Below are 20,936 nucleotides of genomic sequence, written 5' to 3'. Positions count from 1 at the left end.
GTATTTCAGTCCTTGACTAATAATGTTCTGTACTATGTATTTTATCATGTTTCATGTGGACCCAGGAAGAGTAGCAGATGCTTATGCAGCGGCTAATGGAGATCCTAATAAATAGATTATACAAGTTAACGTCAATTGATTCAGGAGCTCATTTGATTATATAAGTTAGCGTTAATTGATTCAAAAGCTCCTTTGATTATATAAATTAACGTTAATTGATTCAGGAGCTCATTTGATTATATAAGTTAACGTTAATTAATTCAGGAGCTCATTTGATTATATAAGTTAACGTTAATTGATTCAAAAGCTCCTTTGATTATATAAATTAACGTTAATTGATTCAAAAGCTCCTTTGATTATATAAATTAACGTTAATTGATTCAGAAGCTCCTTTGATTATATAAGTTAACGTTAATTGATTCAAAAGCTCCTTTGATTATATCACTGTAATAAAACTGGAGAAGCATAAAGGGCGTGGTCCGTCCCATCACAGAGCTCAAGGCTGACTGACAGGCCCCAGAGCTGTAATCTAACCTGACTCTGCGTACCCTTCTAGCGGAGTTAGAGAAGCAGAAGGGCGTGGTCCTTCCCAGTCTATCACAGAGCTCGGGGCTGAAGAAGGACTCTGGGAACGGCCAATTGGGTCGAGGGAGCCTTGATGACAACTACGCCATGGGGGAGGGGCTAAAGAGGAGTGCCCTCAGCAGCTCGCTACGAGACCTCTCAGATGCAGGTGAGGGGTTAGAGGTCACCAGCCTGCCTCGTGTTCTGTGTTTAAGGCTACATACAAAATAGCACCCTATTCCCCTCATTGGACCAAAGGTAGTGCATTACTATATAGGGAAAAGTGTGCAATTTCAGATGTATCCTATGTCACTCGTATGTGTAGTGTAGTGCCCTGTGACATTAAGTAGAGCTCTGTAGTCTCCTCTCTAGGCAGTAGCTGCTGGTATGATACTCACTTCACTAGATGTGATTACTCAGTTATGAAATGAAGAGAATATCACCTCCTCTGGGCCAGTAGTGGCTGTACTATAGGTGAATGGTTAGGTGAAGCACAGTCTGAGTCTCAGTTTAACATGGTGTCTCTGTGTGCAACTAGGGTCTCAGTGTGGCCTAGAGACAGATGGACGTGTTGACTAATGTACTCAGCCTGTTAGCTGGAACGTTACTTAATGTTCTATTGTTAATCCAGATAAAGACTTTAGAAAGTTGCCACTACACACACATCACCTGTTCTCTCTGCCCACATCACCTGTTCTCTCTGCCCACATCACCTGTTCTCTCTGTCCACATCACCTGTTCTCTCTACACACATCACCTGTTCTCTCTGCACACATCGCCTGTTCTCTCTGCCCACATCGCCTGTTCTCTCTGCCCACATCGCCTGTTCTCTCTGCCCACATCACCTGTTCTCTCTGCCCACATCACCTGTTCTCTCTGTCCACATCACCTGTTCTCTCTGTCCACATCACCTGTTCTCTCTACACACATCACCTGTTCTCTCTACACACATCGCCTGTTCTCTCTGTCCACATCACCTGTTCTCTCTACACACATCACCTGTTCTCTCTGTCCACATCACCTGTTCTCTCTGTCCACATCACCTGTTCTCTCTACACACATCACCTGTTCTCTCTGTCCACATCACCTGTTCTCTCTGTCCACATCACCTGTTCTCTCTACACACATCACCTGTTCTCTCTACACACATCACCTGTTCTCTCTACACACATCACCTGTTCTCTCTACACACTAGACACATCACCTGTTCTCTCTGCCCACATCACCTGTTCTCTCTGCCCACATCACCTGTTCTCTCTGCCCACATCACCTGTTCTCTCTGCCCACTAGACACATCACCTGTTCTCTCTGCACACATCACCTGTTCTCTCTGCCCACATCACCTGTTCTCTCTGCACACATCACCTGTTCTCTCTGCCCACATCACCTGTTCTCTCTGCACACATCACCTGTTCTCTCTGCACACATCACCTGTTCTCTCTGCCCACATCACCTGTTCTCTCTGCCCACATCACCTGTTCTCTCTGCCCACATCACCTGTTCTCTCTGCCCACATCACCTGTTCTCTCTGCCCACATCACCTGTTCTCTCTGCCCACATCACCTGTTCTCTCTGCCCACATCACCTGTTCTCTCTGCACACATCACCTGTTCTCTCTGCCCACATCACCTGTTCTCTCTGCCCACATCACCTGTTCTCTCTGCCCACATCACCTGTTCTCTCTGCCCACATCACCTGTTCTCTCTGCCCACATCACCTGTTCTCTCTGCCCACATCACCTGTTCTCTCTGCCCACATCACCTGTTCTCTCTGCCCACATCACCTGTTCTCTCTACACACATCACCTGTTCTCTCTGCCCACTAGACACATCACCTGTTCTCTCTACACACATCACCTGTTCTCTCTACACACTAGACACATCACCTGTTCTCTCTGTCCACATCACCTGTTCTCTCTGTCCACATCACCTGTTCTCTCTGTCCACATCACCTGTTCTCTCTGCCCACATCACCTGTTCTCTCTGCTTACATCACCTGTTCTCTCTACCCACATCACCTGTTCTCTCTGCACACATCACCTGTTCTCTCTGCCCACATCACCTGTTCTCTCTGTCCACATCACCTGTTCTCTCTGCCCACATCACCTGTTCTCTCTGTCCACATCACCTGTTCTCTCTGCCCACATCACCTGTTCTCTCTGCTTACATCACCTGTTCTCTCTACCCACATCACCTGTTCTCTCTGCACACTAGACACAACAACCTGTTCTCTCTGCACACATCACCTGTTCTCTCTGCACACATCACCTGTTCTCTCTACACACATCACCTGTTCTCTCTGCCCACATCACCTGTTCTCTCTACACACATCGCCTGTTCTCTCTGCACACATCACCTGTTCTCTCTGCACACTAGACACATGACCTGAAACAGTTAGCTGAACTACAGCCCTCTGTCTACATCACACTTCAGTTCCTCAATTCCGCAGCCTAAGCCCTTCTGACATGTTCAATCTCTTAACCTTTACTTCTCTGGTTCTGGTTTGGGATGGGTTGTGGTAATGGGTTGGCCAAACTTATCAGGAGTCACTTTTATTCTCAGTTCATCTCCAAATCTCAGTTGCTCCGTAGTATCTATTTAGTGTAGTGCTGTGGTAGCGTACTAGAGATGTACCAGTGTTTTACTGTAGACTGCTCTCTCTCTCTTCCGTGCTATCTTCCTTTCTGTCTCTCCTGTGACCCCCACCCCTCCATGAGACTGGTTCTAGCTAGTGGTCACTGACAACATCAAAAAACCTAGTGTGCTAACGAGCCCTATGTGCTAACGAGCCCTATGTGCTAACGAGCCCTATGTGCTAACGAGCCCTATGTGCTAACGAGCCCTATGTGCTAACGAGCCCTATGTGCTAATGTCCAAATTCAAAACATAAATACAAAAACCAAAACCTATAATACAGACCTACAGCTTTGTAGTAAGGATGATACTTTTGGTCATGTAGTGTATGTGGACACCTGCTGGTCAAACATCTCATTCCAAAGTCATGAGCATTAATATGGAGCTGGTCCCCCCTTTGCTGCTAAACTCAGCAAAATAATAAATGTCCTCTCACTGTCAACTGCGTTTATTTTCAGCAAACTTAACAAGTGTAAATATTTGTATGAACATAACAAGATTCAACAACTGAGACATAAACTGAACATGTTCCACAGACATGTGACTAACAGGAATGGAAAAATATGTCCCTGAACAAAGGATGTCAAATCAAAAGTAACAGTCAGTATCTGGTGTGGCCACCAGCTGCATTAAGTACTGCAGTGCATCTCCTCCTTATGGACTGCACTAGATTTGCCAGTTCTTGCTGTGAGATGTTACCCCACTCTTCCACCAAGGCACCTGCAGGTTCCCGGACATTTCTGGGGGGAATGGCCCAAGCTCTCACCCTCTGATCCAACAGTTCCCAGAAGTCCTCAATGGGATTGAGATCCGGGCTCTTTGCTGGCCATGGCAGAATACTGACATTCCTGTCTTGCAGGAAATCACGCACCCTGTTGTCATGCTGGAGGGTCATATCAGGATGAGCCTGCAGGAAGGGTAGCACATGAGGGAGGAGGATGTCTGCCCTGTAACGAACAGCTTTGAGATTGCCTGCAATGACAACAAGCTCAGTCCGATGATGATGCTGTGACACACCGCCCCAGACCATGACGGACCCTCCATCTCCAAATTGATCCCGCTCCAGAGTACAGGACTCGGTGTAACGCTCATTCCTTCGACGATACCGACGTGTCAGTGAATAGCAGTTTTTGCCAGTCCTGTCTGGTCCAGCGATGGTGGGTTTGTGCCCATAGGTGACGTTGTTGCCGGTGATGTCTGGTGAGGACCTGCCTTACAACATGCCTACAAGCCCTCAGTCCAGCCTCTCTCAGCCTATTAGGGACAGTCTGAGCACTGATGGAGAGATTGTGCATTCCTGGTGTAACTCGGGTAGTTGTTGTTGCCAACCTGTACCTGTCCCGTAGGTGTGATGTTCGGATGTACCGATCCTGTGCAGGTGTTGTTACACGTGGTCTGCCACTGTGAGGATGATCAGCTGTCCATCCTCTCTTCTTTGCCTACCGTCTGTAAGCTGTTAGTGTCTTAACGACCGTTCCACAGGTGCATGTTCATTAGTTGTTTATGGTTCATTGAACAAAAATGGGAAACAGTGTTTAAACCATTTACAATGAAGAGCTGTGTGGTTATTTGGATTTTATGAATTATCTTTGAAAGACCAGGTCCTGAAATAGGGACATTTCTGTTTTTGCTGAGTTTATAACAGCCTCCACTCTTCTGGGAAGGCTTTCCACTAGATGTTGGAACATTGCTGCAGGGACTTGCTTCCATTCAGCCACAAGAGCATTAGTGAGGTCGGGCATTGATGTTTGGCGATTAGGCCTGGCTCGCAGTCAGGGTTCCAATTCATCCCTAGATGTTCGATGGAGTTGAGATCAGGGCTCTGTGCAGGCCAGTCAAGTTCTTCCACACCAATCTTGACAAACCACTTCTGAATGGACCTCGCTTTTTGCATGGTGTCATTGTCATGCTGAAACAGGAAAGGGCCTTCCCCAAACTGTTGCTACAAAGTTGGAAGCACAGGATTGTCTAGATTGTCATTGTATGCTGTAGAGTTAATATTTCCCTTCACTGGAACTAAGGGGACTAGCCCGAACCATGAAAAACAGCCCGAGACCAATTTTCCTCCTCCATCAAACTTTACAATTGACACTATGCATTGGGGCAGGTAGCGTTCACCCGGTATCTGCCAAACCCAAATTCGTCTGTCGGACTGCCAGATGGTGAAGCGTGATTCATCACTCCAGAGTCCAATGGCGGCGAGCTTTACAGCTCCAGCCAGCACTTGGTATTGCGTATGGTGATCTTAGCCTTGTGTGTGTATGTGGCTGCGTCCATGGAAACCCATTTAATGAAGCTCCCGACAAACAGTTATTGTGCTGACGTTGCTTCCAGAGCAATTTGGAACTCGTAGTGAGTGTTGCAACTGAGGACAGACTATTTTTAAGCACTTCAGCACTCAGCTGTCCCGTTCTGTGAGCTTGTGTGGACTACCACTTCACGGTCGTGTCATTGTTGCTACTAGACGTTTCTACTTCAAAATAACAACTTACAGTTGACTGGGGCAGCTCTAGCAGGGCAGAAATGTGATGAACTGACTTGTTGGAAAGGTGGCATCCTATGACGGTGCCACGTTGAAAGTCACTGAGCTCTTCAGAAAGGCCATTCTACTGCAAATGTTTGTCTATGGAGATTGCATGGCTGTGTGCTCGATTCTATACATTTGTCAGCAAAGGGTGTGGCTGAAAAGTCAACTCCACAAATTTTAAGGGGTGTCCACGTACTTTTGTATATGTAGTGTAGATTAACCAGTAAGGAACCCTAGCAGCCTGTACTTGTATGCTAGGTGTGTTGATTGGTTGTCCTGCTGTAAGTCAGATAGTTCCTGTATGCCAGGTATGTTGGTTGGTTGTCTAACCTCTGCTATTGCCTGTCCTGTCCTGCTCAGGTAAGCGTGAGCGCCGCAGCAGTGCAGGATCACTAGACAGCAATACTGAAGTAAGTAGGAAGACATTAATCGCACTCTACTGCATGTCACTGGCTTCTCGCTGTATTTATGTATCGCTCTGTGATGATGCACTTTGATCACACAACACCCTGTTCTCTGTTCCTGCACCCCGTTCCCTGATCCTGTTCCCTGTTTCCGCACCCTGGTCTCTGTTTCCGCACCCTGGTCTCTGTTTCCGCACCCTGGTCTCTGTTTCCGCACCCTGGTCTCTGTTTCCGCACCCTGGTCTCTGTTTCCGCACCCTGGTCTCTGTTTCCGCACCCTGGTCTCTGTTTCCGCACCCTGGTCTCTGTTTCCGCACCCTGGTCTCTGTTTCCGCACCCTGGTCTCTGTTTCCGCACCCTGGTCTCTGTTTCCGCGCCCTGTTCCCTGTCCCTGCGCCCTGTTCCCTGTCCCTGCGCCCTGTTCCTGCGCCCTGTTCCCTGTTCCTGGGGCCCTGTTCCCTGTTCCTGCGCCCTGTTCCCTGTTCCTGCACCCTGTTCCCTGTTCCTGCACCCTGTTCCTGCACCCTGTTCCTTCACCCTGTTCCCTGTTCCTGCACCCTGTTCCTTCACCCTGTTCCCTGTTCCTGCACCCTGTTCCCTGTTCCTGCACCCTGTTCCTTCACCCTGTTCCCTGTTCCTGCACCCTGTTCCCTGTTCCTGCACCCTGTTCCTTCACCCTGTTCCCTGTTCCTGCACCCTGTTCCTGCACCCTGTTCCCTGTTCCTGCACCCTGTTCCCTGTTCCTGCACCCTGTTCCTTCACCCTGTTCCCTGTTCCTGCACCCTGTTCCCTGTTCCTGCACCCTGTTCCTTGTTCCTGCACCCTGTTCCTGCATCCTGTTCCCTGTTTCCGCACCCTGGTCTCTGTTTCAGGCCCCTGGTCTCTGTTTCCGCACCCTGTTCCCTGTTCCTTCACCCTGTTCCCTGTTCCTGCACCCTGTTCCTGCACCCTGTTCCCTGTTCCTGCACCCTGTTCCCTGTTCCTGCACCCTGCACCCTGTTCCTGCACCCTGTTCCCTGTTCCTGCACCCTGTTCCCTGTTCCTGCACCCTGTTCCCTGTTCCTTCACCCTGTTCCCTGTTCCTGCACCCTGTTCCTTCACCCTGTTCCCTGTTCCTGCACCCTGTTCCCTGTTCCCTGTTCCTGCACCCTGTTCCCTGTTCCTGCACCCTGTTCCCTGTTCCTGCACCCTGTTCCCTGTTCCTCCACCCTGTTCCCTGTTCCTGCACCCTGTTCCTTCACCCTGTTCCTGCACCCTGTTCCCTGTTCCTGCACCCTGCACCCTGTTCCTGCACCCTGTTCCTGCACCCTGTTCCTGCACCCTGTTCCCTGTTCCTGCACCCTGTTCCCTGTTCCTGCACCCTGTTCCCTGTTCCTGCACCCTGTTCCCTGTTCCTGCACCCTGTTCCCTGTTCCTGCACCCTGTTCCTGCACCCTGTTCCTGCACCCTGTTCCCTGTTCCTGCACCCTGTTCCTGCACCCTGTTCCCTGTTCCTGCACCCTGTTCCTGCACCCTGTTCCTGCACCCTGTTCCCTGTTCCTGCACCCTGTTCCCTGTTCCTGCACCCTGTTCCTGCACCCTGTTCCTGCACCCTGTTCCCTGTTCCTGCACCCTGTTCCTGCACCCTGTTCCCTGTTCCTGCACCCTGTTCCTGCACCCTGTTCCTGCACCCTGTTCCCTGTTCCTGCACCCTGTTCCTGCACCCTGTTCCCTGTTCCTGCACCCTGTTCCCTGTTCCTGCACCCTGTTCCTGCACCCTGTTCCCTGTTCCTGCACCCTGTTCCCTGTTCCTGCACCCTGTTCCCTCTGTTTTCTATTTCCTATGTTTTCTGTTTTCTATTTCCTGTTTTCTATGTTCCTGTATCTTTTGTTTCTTACTTGTGCTGTTCTCAGTGGCTGGGCTCAACCTCTTCTTCACCCTGGTTGTCTTCAGGAGTGGAGGGGAGGATCGGGATACCACCTGCTGCATGCTTGGCCTGCTTGTTATTCTGTTTCATGTTCATTCTGCCAGAATGATAGACTAATATAGCTAATTACTATACCGCACAGTTACTCTGATCATTGATCTCTTGTTAGTCTGTTTCTGGTTGTTTAGTTTATTTTGTTGTCGTTTTCTTTCTGCTGTTTGTTCAACTGAGACAGTTGTGACACTGTGCACCAAGAAAACCTGTTCAACTGAGACAGTTGTGACACTGTGCACCAAGAAAACCTGTTCAACTGAGACAGGTGTGACACTGTGCACCAAGAAAACCTGTTCAACTGAGACAGGTGTGACACTGTGCACCAAGAAAACCTGTTCAACTGAGACAGGTGTGACACTGTGCACCAAGAAAACCTGTTCAACTGAGACCGTTGTGACACTGTGCACCAAGAAAACCTGTTCAACTGAGACAGGTGTGACACTGTGCACCAAGAAAACCTGTTCAACTGAGACAGGTGTGACACTGTGCACCAAGAAAACCTGTTCAACTGAGACAGTTGTGACACTGTGCACCAAGAAAACCTGTTCAACTGAGACAGGTGTGACACTGTGCACCAAGAAAACCTGTTCAACTGAGACAGGTGTGACACTGTGCACCAAGAAAACCTGTTCAACTGAGACAGTTGTGACACTGTGCACCAAGAAAACCTGTTCAACTGAGACAGGTGTGACACTGTGCACCAAGAAAACCTGTTCAACTGAGACAGGTGTGACACTGTGCACCAAGAAAACCTGTTCAACTGAGACAGGTGTGACACTGTGCACCAAGAAAACCTGTTCAACTGAGACAGTTGTGACACTGTGCACCAATAAAACCTGTTCAACTGAGACAGGTGTGACACTGTGCACCAAGAAAACCTCTTCCTCTCCAACCCTCTATACTCTCCTCTACCTGAGCCTAAATCCTCTACTGAGCTACAGAGCAGCAACTCTACAGTCTATAGGTCAGGACAGAGCAGCAATGATAGATCCTATTGGTCAGCAACAAGATGAGATTTCATGAGATGTTATTCATCTATTTTCAGCAATATGACGATATCGTTGATCAATCCCAGATGTTTCATTTAAAGTAAAGTTCCATCGAGCACATCATGACATGCGTGCCTTAGATGTCGACAGACATGTCCCAGTTAAAACTGAGAGGAGGAATCCTGAGTGTTATTTTACTGGCTCCTAGTCACCTGTGCTATTTCCTTAGTTTTTGTTTGCATTGATAGTAACTCATTGTGTACATAATGTTGCTGTTACTGTCACGTTCTGACCTTCGTTCTTTTGTTATGTCTTTGTTTTAGTATGGTCAGGGTGTGAGTTGGGTGGGTTGTCTGTGTTCGTTTTTCTATGATTTGCTATTTCTGTGTTTGGCCTGATATGGTTCTCAGAGGCAGCTGTCAATCGTTGTCCCTGATTGAGAACCATATTTAGGGAGCCTGTTTTCTATTGTGTTTGGTGGGTGATTGTTTTCTGTTGTGTGTCTGCACCAGCCAGAACTGTTTTTGGTCCTTTCTCTTTGTTAGTTTTGTTATTTCCGTGTTAATTTTAATAACTAAATTTTAATTATGACCGAAAATAGCTTCTGGACATCAGAACAGTGATCACTTACCTCGAACTGGACAAAGATTTTTGCTTTAACTTCTTCGAGATAGGGGGTGCTCTTTTAATTTTTGGTTAAAAAACGTGTAACGTGTAAACCTGCCTTGTTGATAGTGCTGTTACGAAGGTAGAAACTAGGGCCTGTAGGACCTGCCTTGTTGATAGTGTTGTTAAGAAGGCAGAAACTAGGGCCTGTAGGACCTGCCTTGTTGATAGTGCTGTTACAAAGGTAGAAACTAGGGCCTGTAGGACCTGCCTTGTTGATAGTGCTGTTACAAAGGTAGAAACTAGGGCCTGTAGGACCTGCCTTGTTGATAGTGCTGTTACAAAGGTAGAAACTAGGGCCTGTAGGACCTGCCTTGTTGATAGTGCTGTTACAAAGGTAGAAACTAGGGCCTGTAGGACCTGCCTTGTTGATAGTGCTGTTACAAAGGTAGAAACTAGGGCCTGTAGGACCTGCCTTGTTGATAGTGCTGTTACGAAGGTAGAAACTAGGGCCGTTAGGACCTGCCTTGTTGATAGTGCTGTTACAAAGTTAGAAACTAGGGCCTGTAGGACCTGCCTTGTTGATAGTGCTGTTACGAAGGTAGAAACTAGGGCCTGTAGGACCTGCCTTGTTGATAGTGCTGTTACAAAGTTAGAAACTAGGGCCTGTAGGACCTGCCTTGTTGATAGTGTTGTTAAGAAGGTAGAAACTAGGGCCTGTAGGACCTGCCTTGTTGATAGTGCTGTTATGAAGGTAGAAACTAGAGCCTGTAGGACCTGCCTTGTTGATAGTGCTGTTGCAAAGTTAGAAACTAGGGCCTGTAGGACCTGCCTTGTTGATAGTGCTGTTACAAAGTTAGAAACTAGAGCCTGTAGGACCTGCCTTGTTGATAGTGCTGTTACAAAGTTAGAAACTAGAGCCTGTAGGACCTGCCTTGTTGATAGTGCTGTTACAAAGTTAGAAACTAGGGCCTGTAGGACCTGCCTTGTTGATAGTGCTGTTACAAAGTTAGAAACTAGGGCCTGTAGGACCTGCCTTGTTGATAGTGCTGTTACAAAGTTAGAAACTAGGGCCTGTAGGACCTGCCTTGTTGATAGTGCTGTTACAAAGGTAGAAACTAGGGCCTGTAGGACCTGCCTTGTTGATAGTGCTGTTACGAAGGTAGAAACTAGGGCCTGTAGGACCTGCCTTGTTGATAGTGCTGTTACGAAGTTAGAAACTAGGGCCTGTAGGACCTGCCTTGTTGATAGTGCTGTTACAAAGTTAGAAACTAGGGCCTGTAGGACCTGCCTTGTTGATAGTGCTGTTACGAAGGTAGAAACTAGGGCCTGTAGGACCTGCCTTGTTGATAGTGCTGTTACAAAGTTAGAAACTAGGGCCTGTAGGACCTGCCTTGTTGATAGTGCTGTTATGAAGGTAGAAACTAGAGCCTGTAGGACCTGCCTTGTTGATAGTGCTGTTACAAAGTTAGAAACTAGGGCCTGTAGGACCTGCCTTGTTGATAGTGCTGTTATGAAGGTAGAAACTAGAGCCTGTAGGACCTGCCTTGTTGATAGTGCTGTTACAAAGTTAGAAACTAGGGCCTGTAGGACCTGCCTTGTTGATAGTGCTGTTACAAAGTTAGAAACTAGGGCCTGTAGGACCTGCCTTGTTGATAGTGCTGTTACAAAGTTAGAAACTAGGGCCTGTAGGACCTGCCTTGTTGATAGTGCTGTTACAAAGTTAGAAACTAGAGCCTGTAGGACCTGCCTTGTTGATAGTGCTGTTACAAAGTTAGAAACTAGGGCCTGTAGGACCTGCCTTGTTGATAGTGCTGTTACAAAGTTAGAAACTAGAGCCTGTAGGACCTGCCTTGTTGATAGTGCTGTTACAAAGTTAGAAACTAGGGCCTGTAGGACCTGCCTTGTTGATAGTGCTGTTATGAAGGTAGAAACTAGGCCTGTAGGACCTGCCTTGTTGATAGTGCTGTTACGAAGGTAGAAACTAGAGCCTGTAGGACCTGCCTTGTTGATAGTGCTGTTACAAAGGTAGAAACTAGGGCCTGTAGGACCTGCCTTGTTGATAGTGCTGTTACGAAGGTAGAAACTAGGGCCGTTAGGACCTGCCTTGTTGATAGTGCTGTTACGAAGGTAGAAACTAGGGCCTGTAGGACCTGCCTTGTTGATAGTGCTGTTACGAAGGTAGAAACTAGGGCCGTTAGGACCTGCCTTGTTGATAGTGCTGTTACGAAGGTAGAAACTAGGGCCTGTAGGACCTGCCTTGTTGATAGTGCTGTTACGAAGGTAGAAACTAGGGCCTGTAGGACCTGCCTTGTTGATAGCGCTGTTACGAAGGTAGAAATGAGGACCTGCCTTGTTGATAGTATTGTTAAGAAGGTAGAAACTAGGGCCTGTAGGACCTGCCTTGTTGATAAGAAGGCAGAAACTAGGGCCTGTAGGACCTGCCTTGTTGATAGTGCTTTTAAGAAGGTAGAAACTAGGGCCGTTAGGACCTGCCTTGTTGATAGTGCTGTTAAGAAGGTAGAAACTAGGGCCTGTAGGACCTGCCTTGTTGATAGTGCTGTTAAGAAGGTAGAAACTAGGGCCTGCCTTGTTGATAGTGTTGTTAAGAAGGCAGAAACTAGGGCTTGTAGGACCTGCCTTGTTGATAGTGTTGTTAAGAAGGTAGAAACTAGGGCCGTTAGGACCTGCCTTGTTGATAGTGCTGTTAAGAAGGTAGAAACTAGGGCCTGTAGGACCTGTCTTGTTGTTAGTGCTGTTAAGAAGGTAGAAACTAGGGCCTGTAGGACCTGCCTTGTTGATAGTGTTGATAAGAAGGTAGAAACTAGGGCCGTTAGGACCTGCCTTGTTGATAGTGCTGTTAAGAAGGTAGAAACTAGGGCCTGTAGGACCTGCCTTGTTGATAGTGCTGTTAAGAAGGCAGAAACTAGGGCCTGTAGGACCTGCCTTGTTGATAGTGCTTTTAAGAAGGTAGAAACTAGGGTCTGTAGGACCTGCCTTGTTGATAAGAAGGCATAAACTAGAGCCTGTAGGACCTGCCTTGTTGATAAGAAGGTAGAAACTAGGGCCTGTAAGACCTGCCTTTTTGATAGTGATGTTAAGAAGGTAGAAACTAGGGCCTGTAGGACCAGCCTTGTTTATAGTGTTGTTAAGAAGGTAGAAACTAGGGCCTGTAGGACCTGCCTTGTTGATAGTGCTTTTAAGAAGGTAGAAACTAGGGCCTGTAGGACCTGCCTTGTTGATAGTGCTGTTACGAAGGTAGAAACTAGGGCCTGTAGGACCTGCCTTGTTGATAGCGCTGTTACGAAGGTAGAAATGAGGACCTGCCTTGTTGATAGTATTGTTAAGAAGGTAGAAACTAGGGCCTGTAGGACCTGCCTTGTTGATAAGAAGGCAGAAACTAGGGCCTGTAGGACCTGCCTTGTTGATAGTGCTTTTAAGAAGGTAGAAACTAGGGCCGTTAGGACCTGCCTTGTTGATAGTGCTGTTAAGAAGGTAGAAACTAGGGCCTGTAGGACCTGCCTTGTTGATAGTGCTGTTAAGAAGGTAGAAACTAGGGCCTGCCTTGTTGATAGTGTTGTTAAGAAGGCAGAAACTAGGGCTTGTAGGACCTGCCTTGTTGATAGTGTTGTTAAGAAGGTAGAAACTAGGGCCGTTAGGACCTGCCTTGTTGATAGTGCTGTTAAGAAGGCAGAAACTAGGGCCTGTAGGACCTATCTTGTTGTTAGTGCTGTTAAGAAGGTAGAAACTAGGGCCTGTAGGACCTGCCTTGTTGATAGTGTTGATAAGAAGGTAGAAACTAGGGCCGTTAGGACCTGCCTTGTTGATAGTGCTGTTAAGAAGGCAGAAACTAGGGCCTGTAGGACCTGCCTTGTTGATAGTGCTGTTAAGAAGGCAGAAACTAGGGCCTGTAGGACCTGCCTTGTTGATAGTGCTTTTAAGAAGGTAGAAACTAGGGTCTGTAGGACCTGCCTTGTTGATAAGAAGGCATAAACTAGAGCCTGTAGGACCTGCCTTGTTGATAAGAAGGTAGAAACTAGGGCCTGTAAGACCTGCCTTTTTGATAGTGATGTTAAGAAGGTAGAAACTAGGGCCTGTAGGACCAGCCTTGTTTATAGTGTTGTTAAGAAGGTAGAAACTAGGGCCTGTAGGACCTGCCTTGTTGATAGTGCTTTTAAGAAGGTAGAAACTAGGGCCTGTAGGACCTGCCTTGTTGATAAGAAGGCAGAAACTAGAGCCTGTAGGACCTGTCTTGTTGATAAGAAGGTAGAAACTAGGGCCTGTATGACCTGCCTTGTTGATAGTGCTGTTAAGAAGGCAGAAACTAGGGCCTGTAGGACCTGCCTTGTTGATAGTGTTGTTAAGAAGGTAGAAACTAGGGCCTGTAGGACCTGCCTTGTTGATAGTGTTGTTAAGAAGGTAGAAACTAGGGCCTGTAGGACCTGCCTTGTTGATAGTGTTGTTAAGAAGGTAGAAACTAGGGCCTGTAGGACCTACCCTGTTGATAGTGTTGTTAAGAAGGTAGAAACTAGGGCCGTTAGGACCTGCCTTGTTGATAGTGCTGTTAAGAAGGTAGAAACTAGGGCCTGTAGGACCTGTCTTGTTGTTAGTGCTGTTAAGAAGGTAGAAACTAGGGCCTGTAGGACCTGCCTTGTTGATAGTGTTGATAAGAAGGTAGAAACTAGGGCCGTTAGGACCTGCCTTGTTGATAGTGCTGTTAAGAAGGTAGAAACTAGGGCCTGTAGGACCTGCCTTGTTGATAGTGCTGTTAAGAAGGCAGAAACTAGGGCCTGTAGGACCTGCCTTGTTGATAGTGCTTTTAAGAAGGTAGAAACTAGGGTCTGTAGGACCTGCCTTGTTGATAAGAAGGCATAAACTAGAGCCTGTAGGACCTGCCTTGTTGATAAGAAGGTAGAAACTAGGGCCTGTAAGACCTGCCTTTTTGATAGTGATGTTAAGAAGGTAGAAACTAGGGCCTGTAGGACCAGCCTTGTTTATAGTGTTGTTAAGAAGGTAGAAACTAGGGCCTGTAGGACCTGCCTTGTTGATAGTGCTTTTAAGAAGGTAGAAACTAGGGCCTGTAGGACCTGCCTTGTTGATAGTGCTGTTAAGAAGGTAGAAACTAGGGCCTGTAGGACCTGCCTTGTTGATAGCGCTGTTACGAAGGTAGAAATGAGGACCTGCCTTGTTGATAGTATTGTTAAGAAGGTAGAAACTAGGGCCTGTAGGACCTGCCTTGTTGATAAGAAGGCAGAAACTAGGGCCTGTAGGACCTGCCTTGTTGATAGTGCTTTTAAGAAGGTAGAAACTAGGGCCGTTAGGACCTGCCTTGTTGATAGTGCTGTTAAGAAGGTAGAAACTAGGGCCTGTAGGACCTGCCTTGTTGATAGTGCTGTTAAGAAGGTAGAAACTAGGGCCTGCCTTGTTGATAGTGTTGTTAAGAAGGCAGAAACTAGGGCTTGTAGGACCTGCCTTGTTGATAGTGTTGTTAAGAAGGTAGAAACTAGGGCCTGTTAGGACCTGCCTTGTTGATAGTGCTGTTAAGAAGGCAGAAACTAGGGCCTGTAGGACCTATCTTGTTGATAGTGCTGTTAAGAAGGTAGAAACTAGGGCCTGTAGGACCTGCCTTGTTGATAGTGTTGATAAGAAGGTAGAAACTAGGGCCTGTAGGACCTGCCTTGTTGATAGTGCTGTTAAGAAGGCAGAAACTAGGGCCTGTAGGACCTGCCTTGTTGATAGTGCTGTTAAGAAGGCAGAAACTAGGGCCTGTAGGACCTGCCTTGTTGATAGTGCTTTAAGAAGGTAGAAACTAGGGTCTGTAGGACCTGCCTTGTTGATAAGAAGGCATAAACTAGAGCCTTAGGACCTGCCTTGTTGATAAGAAGGTAGAAACTAGGGCCTGTAAGACCTGCCTTTTTGATAGTGATGTTAAGAAGGTAGAAACTAGGGCCTGTAGGACCAGCCTTGTTTATAGTGTTGTTAAGAAGGTAGAAACTAGGGCCTGTAGGACCTGCCTTGTTGATAGTGCTTTTAAGAAGGTAGAAACTAGGGCCTGTAGGACCTGCCTTGTTGATAAGAAGGCAGAAACTAGAGCCTGTAGGACCTGTCTTGTTGATAAGAAGGTAGAAACTAGGGCCTGTATGACCTGCCTTGTTGATAGTGCTGTTAAGAAGGCAGAAACTAGGGCCTGTAGGACCTGCCTTGTTGATAGTGTTGTTAAGAAGGTAGAAACTAGGGCCTGTAGGACCTGCCTTGTTGATAGTGTTGTTAAGAAGGTAGAAACTAGGGCCTGTAGGACCTGCCTTGTTGATAGTGTTGTTAAGAAGGTAGAAACTAGGGCCTGTAGGACCTACCCTGTTGATAGTGTTGTTAAGAAGGTAGAAACTAGGGCCTGTAGGACCTGCCTTGTTGATAGTGTTGTTAAGAAGGTAGAAACTAGGGCCTGTAGGACCTGCCTTGTTGATAAGAAGGTAGAAACTAGGGCCTGTAGGACCTGCCTTGTTGATAGTGTTGTTAAGAAGGTAGAAACTAGGGCCGTTAGGACCTGCCTTGTTGATAGTGCTGTTAAGAAGGCAGAAACTAGGGCCTGTAGGACCTGCCTTGTTGATAGTGCTGTTAAGAAGGCAGAAACTAGGGCCTGTAGTACCTGCCTTGTTGATAGTGCTTTTAAGAAGGTAGAAACTAGGGCCTGTAGGACCTGCCTTGTTGATAGTGTTGTTAAGAAGGTAGAAACTAGGGCCTGTAGGACCTGCCTTGTTGATAGTGTTGTTAAGAAGGTAGAAACTAGGGCCTGTAGGACCTACCCTGTTGATAGTGTTGTTAAGAAGGTAGAAACTAGGGCCTGTAGGACCTGCCTTGTTGATAGTGTTGTTAAGAAGGTAGAAACTAGGGCCTGTAGGACCTGCCTTGTTGATAGTGCTGTTAGAAGGTAGAAACTAGGGCCTGTAGGACCTGCCTTGTTGATAGTGTTGTTACAGAAGGTAGAAACTAGGGCCTTAGGACCTGCCTTGTTGATAGTGCTGTTAAGAAGGCAGAAACTAGGGCCTGTAGGACCTGCCTTGTTGATAGTGCTGTTAAGAAGGTAGAAACTAGGGCCTGTAGGACCTGCCTTGTTGATAGTGCTGTTACAGAAGGTAGAAACTAGGGCCTGTAGGACCTGCCTTGTTGATAAGAAGGCAGAAACTAGAGCCTGTAGGACCTGCCTTGTTGATAGTGCTGTTAAGAAGTTAGAAACTAGGGCCTGTAGGACCTGCCTTGTTGATAGTGCTGTTAAGAAGGTAGAAACTAGGGCCTGTAGGACCTGCCTTGTTGATAAGAAGGCATAAACTAGAGCCTGTAGGACCTGCCTTGTTGATAAAAGGTAGAAACTAGGGCCTGTAAGACCTGCCTTGTTGATAGTGCTGTTACAGAAGGTAGAAACTAGGGCCTGTAGGACCTGCCTTGTTGATAGTGTTGTTAAGAAGGTAGAAACTAGGGCCTGTAGGACCTGCCTTGTTGATAGTGCTGTTACAAAGGTAGAAACTAGGGCCTGTAGGACCTGCCTTGTTGATAAGAAGGCAGAAACTAGAGCCTGTAGGACCTGTCTTGTTGATAAGAAGGTAGAAACTAGGGCCTGTAAGACCTGCCTTGTTGATAGTGCTGTTAGAAGGCAGAAACTAGGCCTGTAGGACCTGCCTTGTTGATAGTGCTGTTAAGAAGGTAGAAACTAGGGCCTGTAGGACCTGCCTTGTTGATAGTGTTGTTAGAAGGTAGAAACTAGGGCCTGTAGGACCTGCCTTGTTGATAGTGCTGTTAGAAGGTAGAAACTAGGGCCTGTAGGACCTGCCTTGTTGATAGTGTTGTTAAGAAGGTAGAAACTAGGGCCTGTAGGACCTGCCTTGTTGATAGTGTTGTTAAGAAGGTAGAAACTAGGGCCTGTAGGACCTGCCTTGTTGATAAGAAGGTAGAAACTAGGGAAACTGTAGGACCTGCCTTGTTGATAGTGTTGTTAAGAAGGTAGAAACTAGGGCTTTAGGACCTGCCTTGTTGATAGTGTTGTTAAGAAGGTAGAAACTAGGGCCTGTAGGACCTGCCTTGTTGATAGTGCTGTTAAGAAGGCAGAAACTAGGGCCTGTAGGACCTGCCTTGTTGTTAGTGCTGTTAAGAAGGTAGAAACTAGGGCCTGTAGGACCTGCCTTGTTGATAGTGTTGTTAAGAAGGTAGAAACTAGGGCCTTAGGACCTGCCTTGTTGATAGTGCTGTTAAGAAGGCAGAAACTAGGGCCTGTAGGACCTGCCTTGTTGATAGTGCTGTTAAGAAGGTAGAAACTAGGGCCTGTAGGACCTGCCTTGTTGAGTGTTGTTAAGAAGGCAGAAACTAGGGCCTGTAGGACCTGCCTTGTTGATAAGAAGGTAGAAACTAGGGCCTGTAAGACCTGCCTTGTTGATAGTGCTGTTAAGAAGGTAGAAACTAGGGCCTGTAGGACCAGCCTTGTTTATAGTGTTGTTAAGAAGGTAGAAACTAGGGCCTGTAGGACCTGCCTTGTTGATAGTGCTGTTAAGAAGGCAGAAACTAGGGCCTGTAGGACCTGCCTTGTTGATAGTGCTTTTAAGAAGGTAGAAACTAGGGCCTGTAGGACCTGCCTTGTTGATAAGAAGGCAGAAACTAGAGCCTGTAGGACCTGTCTTGTTGATAAGAAGGTAGAAACTAGGGCCTGTAAGACCTGCCTTGTTGATAGTGCTGTTAAGAAGGCAGAAACTAGGGCCTGTAGGACCTGCCTTGTTGATAGTGTTGTTACGAAGGTAGAAACTAGGGCCTGTAGGACCTGCCTTGTTGATAGTGTTGTTAAGAAGGTAGAAACTAGGGCCTGTAGGACCTGCCTTGTTGATAGTGCTGTTACGAAGGTAGAAACTAGGGCCGTTAGGACCTGCCTTGTTGATAGTGCTGTTACAAAGTTAGAAACTAGGGCCTGTAGGACCTGCCTTGTTGATAGTGCTGTTACGAAGGTAGAAACTAGGGCCTGTAGGACCTGCCTTGTTGATAGTGCTGTTACAAAGTTAGAAACTAGGGCCTGTAGGACCTGCCTTGTTGATAGTGCTGTTACAAAGTTAGAAACTAGGGCCTGTAGGACCTGCCTTGTTGATAGTGCTGTTACAAAGTTAGAAACTAGGGCCTGTAGGACCTGCCTTGTTGATAGTGCTGTTATGAAGGTAGAAACTAGAGCCTGTAGGACCTGCCTTGTTGATAGTGCTGTTACAAAGTTAGAAACTAGGGCCTGTAGGACCTGCCTTGTTGATAGTGCTGTTACAAAGTTAGAAACTAGGGCCTGTAGGACCTGCCTTGTTGATAGTGCTGTTACAAAGTTAGAAACTAGGGCCTGTAGGACCTGCCTTGTTGATAGTGCTGTTACAAAGTTAGAAACTAGAGCCTGTAGGACCTGCCTTGTTGATAGTGCTGTTACAAAGTTAGAAACTAGGGCCTGTAGGACCTGCCTTGTTGATAGTGCTGTTACAAAGTTAGAAACTAGAGCCTGTAGGACCTGCCTTGTTGATAGTGCTGTTACAAAGTTAGAAACTAGGGCCTGTAGGACCTGCCTTGTTGATAGTGCTGTTATGAAGGTAGAAACTAGAGCCTGTAGGACCTGCCTTGTTGATAGTGCTGTTACGAAGGTAGAAACTAGAGCCTGTAGGACCTGCCTTGTTGATAGTGCTGTTACAAAGTTAGAAACTAGGGCCTGTAGGACCTGCCTTGTTGATAGTGCTGTTATGAAGGTAGAAACTAGAGCCTGTAGGACCTGCCTTGTTGATAGTGCTGTTACGAAGGTAGAAACTAGGGCCTGTAGGACCTGCCTTGTTGATAAGAAGGCAGAAACTAGGGCCTGTAGGACCTGCCTTGTTGATAGTGCTGTTAAGAAGGTAGAAACTAGGGCCTGCCTTGTTGATAGTGTTGTTAAGAAGGCAGAAACTAGGGCTTGTAGGACCTGCCTTGTTGATAGTGTTGTTAAGAAGGTAGAAACTAGGGCCGTTAGGACCTGCCTTGTTGATAGTGCTGTTAAGAAGGCAGAAACTAGGGCCTGTAGGACCTGTCTTGTTGTTAGTGCTGTTAAGAAGGTAGAAACTAGGGCCTGTAGGACCTGCCTTGTTGATAGTGTTGATAAGAAGGTAGAAACTAGGGCCGTTAGGACCTGCCTTGTTGATAGTGCTGTTAAGAAGGCAGAAACTAGGGCCTGTAGGACCTGCCTTGTTGATAGTGCTGTTAAGAAGGCAGAAACTAGGGCCTGTAGGACCTGCCTTGTTGATAAGAAGGCATAAACTAGAGCCTGTAGGACCTGCCTTGTTGATAAGAAGGTAGAAACTAGGGCCTGTAAGACCTGCCTTGTTGATAGTGCTGTTAAGAAGGTAGAAACTAGGGCCTGTAGGACCAGCCTTGTTTATAGTGTTGTTAAGAAGGTAGAAACTAGGGCCTGTAGGACCTGCCTTGTTGATAGTGCTGTTAAGAAGGCAGAAACTAGGGCCTGTAGGACCTGCCTTGTTGATAGTGCTTTTAAGAAGGTAGAAACTAGGGCCTGTAGGACCTGCCTTGTTGATAAGAAGGCAGAAACTAGAGCCTGTAGGACCTGTCTTGTTGATAAGAAGGTAGAAACTAGGGCCTGTAAGACCTGCCTTGTTGATAGTGCTGTTAAGAAGGCAGAAACTAGGGCCTGTAGGACCTGCCTTGTTGATAGTGTTGTTACGAAGGTAGAAACTAGGGCCTGTAGGACCTGCCTTGTTGATAGTGTTGTTAAGAAGGTAGAAACTAGGGCCTGTAGGACCTGCCTTGTTGATAGTGCTGTTACGAAGGTAGAAACTAGGGCCGTTAGGACCTGCCTTGTTGATAGTGCTGTTACAAAGTTAGAAACTAGGGCCTGTAGGACCTGCCTTGTTGATAGTGCTGTTACGAAGGTAGAAACTAGGGCCTGTAGGACCTGCCTTGTTGATAGTGCTGTTACAAAGTTAGAAACTAGGGCCTGTAGGACCTGCCTTGTTGATAGTGCTGTTACAAAGTTAGAAACTAGGGCCTGTAGGACCTGCCTTGTTGATAGTGCTGTTACAAAGTTAGAAACTAGGGCCTGTAGGACCTGCCTTGTTGATAGTGCTGTTATGAAGGTAGAAACTAGAGCCTGTAGGACCTGCCTTGTTGATAGTGCTGTTACAAAGTTAGAAACTAGGGCCTGTAGGACCTGCCTTGTTGATAGTGCTGTTACAAAGTTAGAAACTAGGGCCTGTAGGACCTGC

General features: G+C 47.1%; 1 protein-coding gene across 2 annotated transcripts in view; it reads left to right on the top strand.

Annotated features, from left to right (window-relative positions):
* The window catches only part of LOC124024104 (IQ motif and SEC7 domain-containing protein 1-like), a 202,114-nt gene that overhangs the window by 173,150 nt on the left and 8,028 nt on the right, over positions 1 to 20,936 (top strand). The window contains exons 11-12 of one of the 2 annotated variants that reach the window (XM_046338141.1): positions 557 to 733; positions 6,085 to 6,134. In XM_046338141.1, coding sequence (XP_046194097.1) covers positions 557 to 733; positions 6,085 to 6,134 — 227 coding nt within the window. The remainder of the gene's footprint in view (positions 1 to 556; positions 734 to 6,084; positions 6,135 to 20,936) is intronic. The other variant, XM_046338142.1, reaches the window with a different exon arrangement.

This window comes from Oncorhynchus gorbuscha, linkage group LG03 (assembly GCF_021184085.1).
Source record: "Oncorhynchus gorbuscha isolate QuinsamMale2020 ecotype Even-year linkage group LG03, OgorEven_v1.0, whole genome shotgun sequence".
In the NCBI taxonomy this organism is placed as follows: Eukaryota; Metazoa; Chordata; class Actinopteri; order Salmoniformes; family Salmonidae; genus Oncorhynchus; species Oncorhynchus gorbuscha.
The sequence above is the reverse complement of the archived record's forward strand: the minus strand, read 5'-3'. Positions and strand labels throughout refer to the sequence as shown.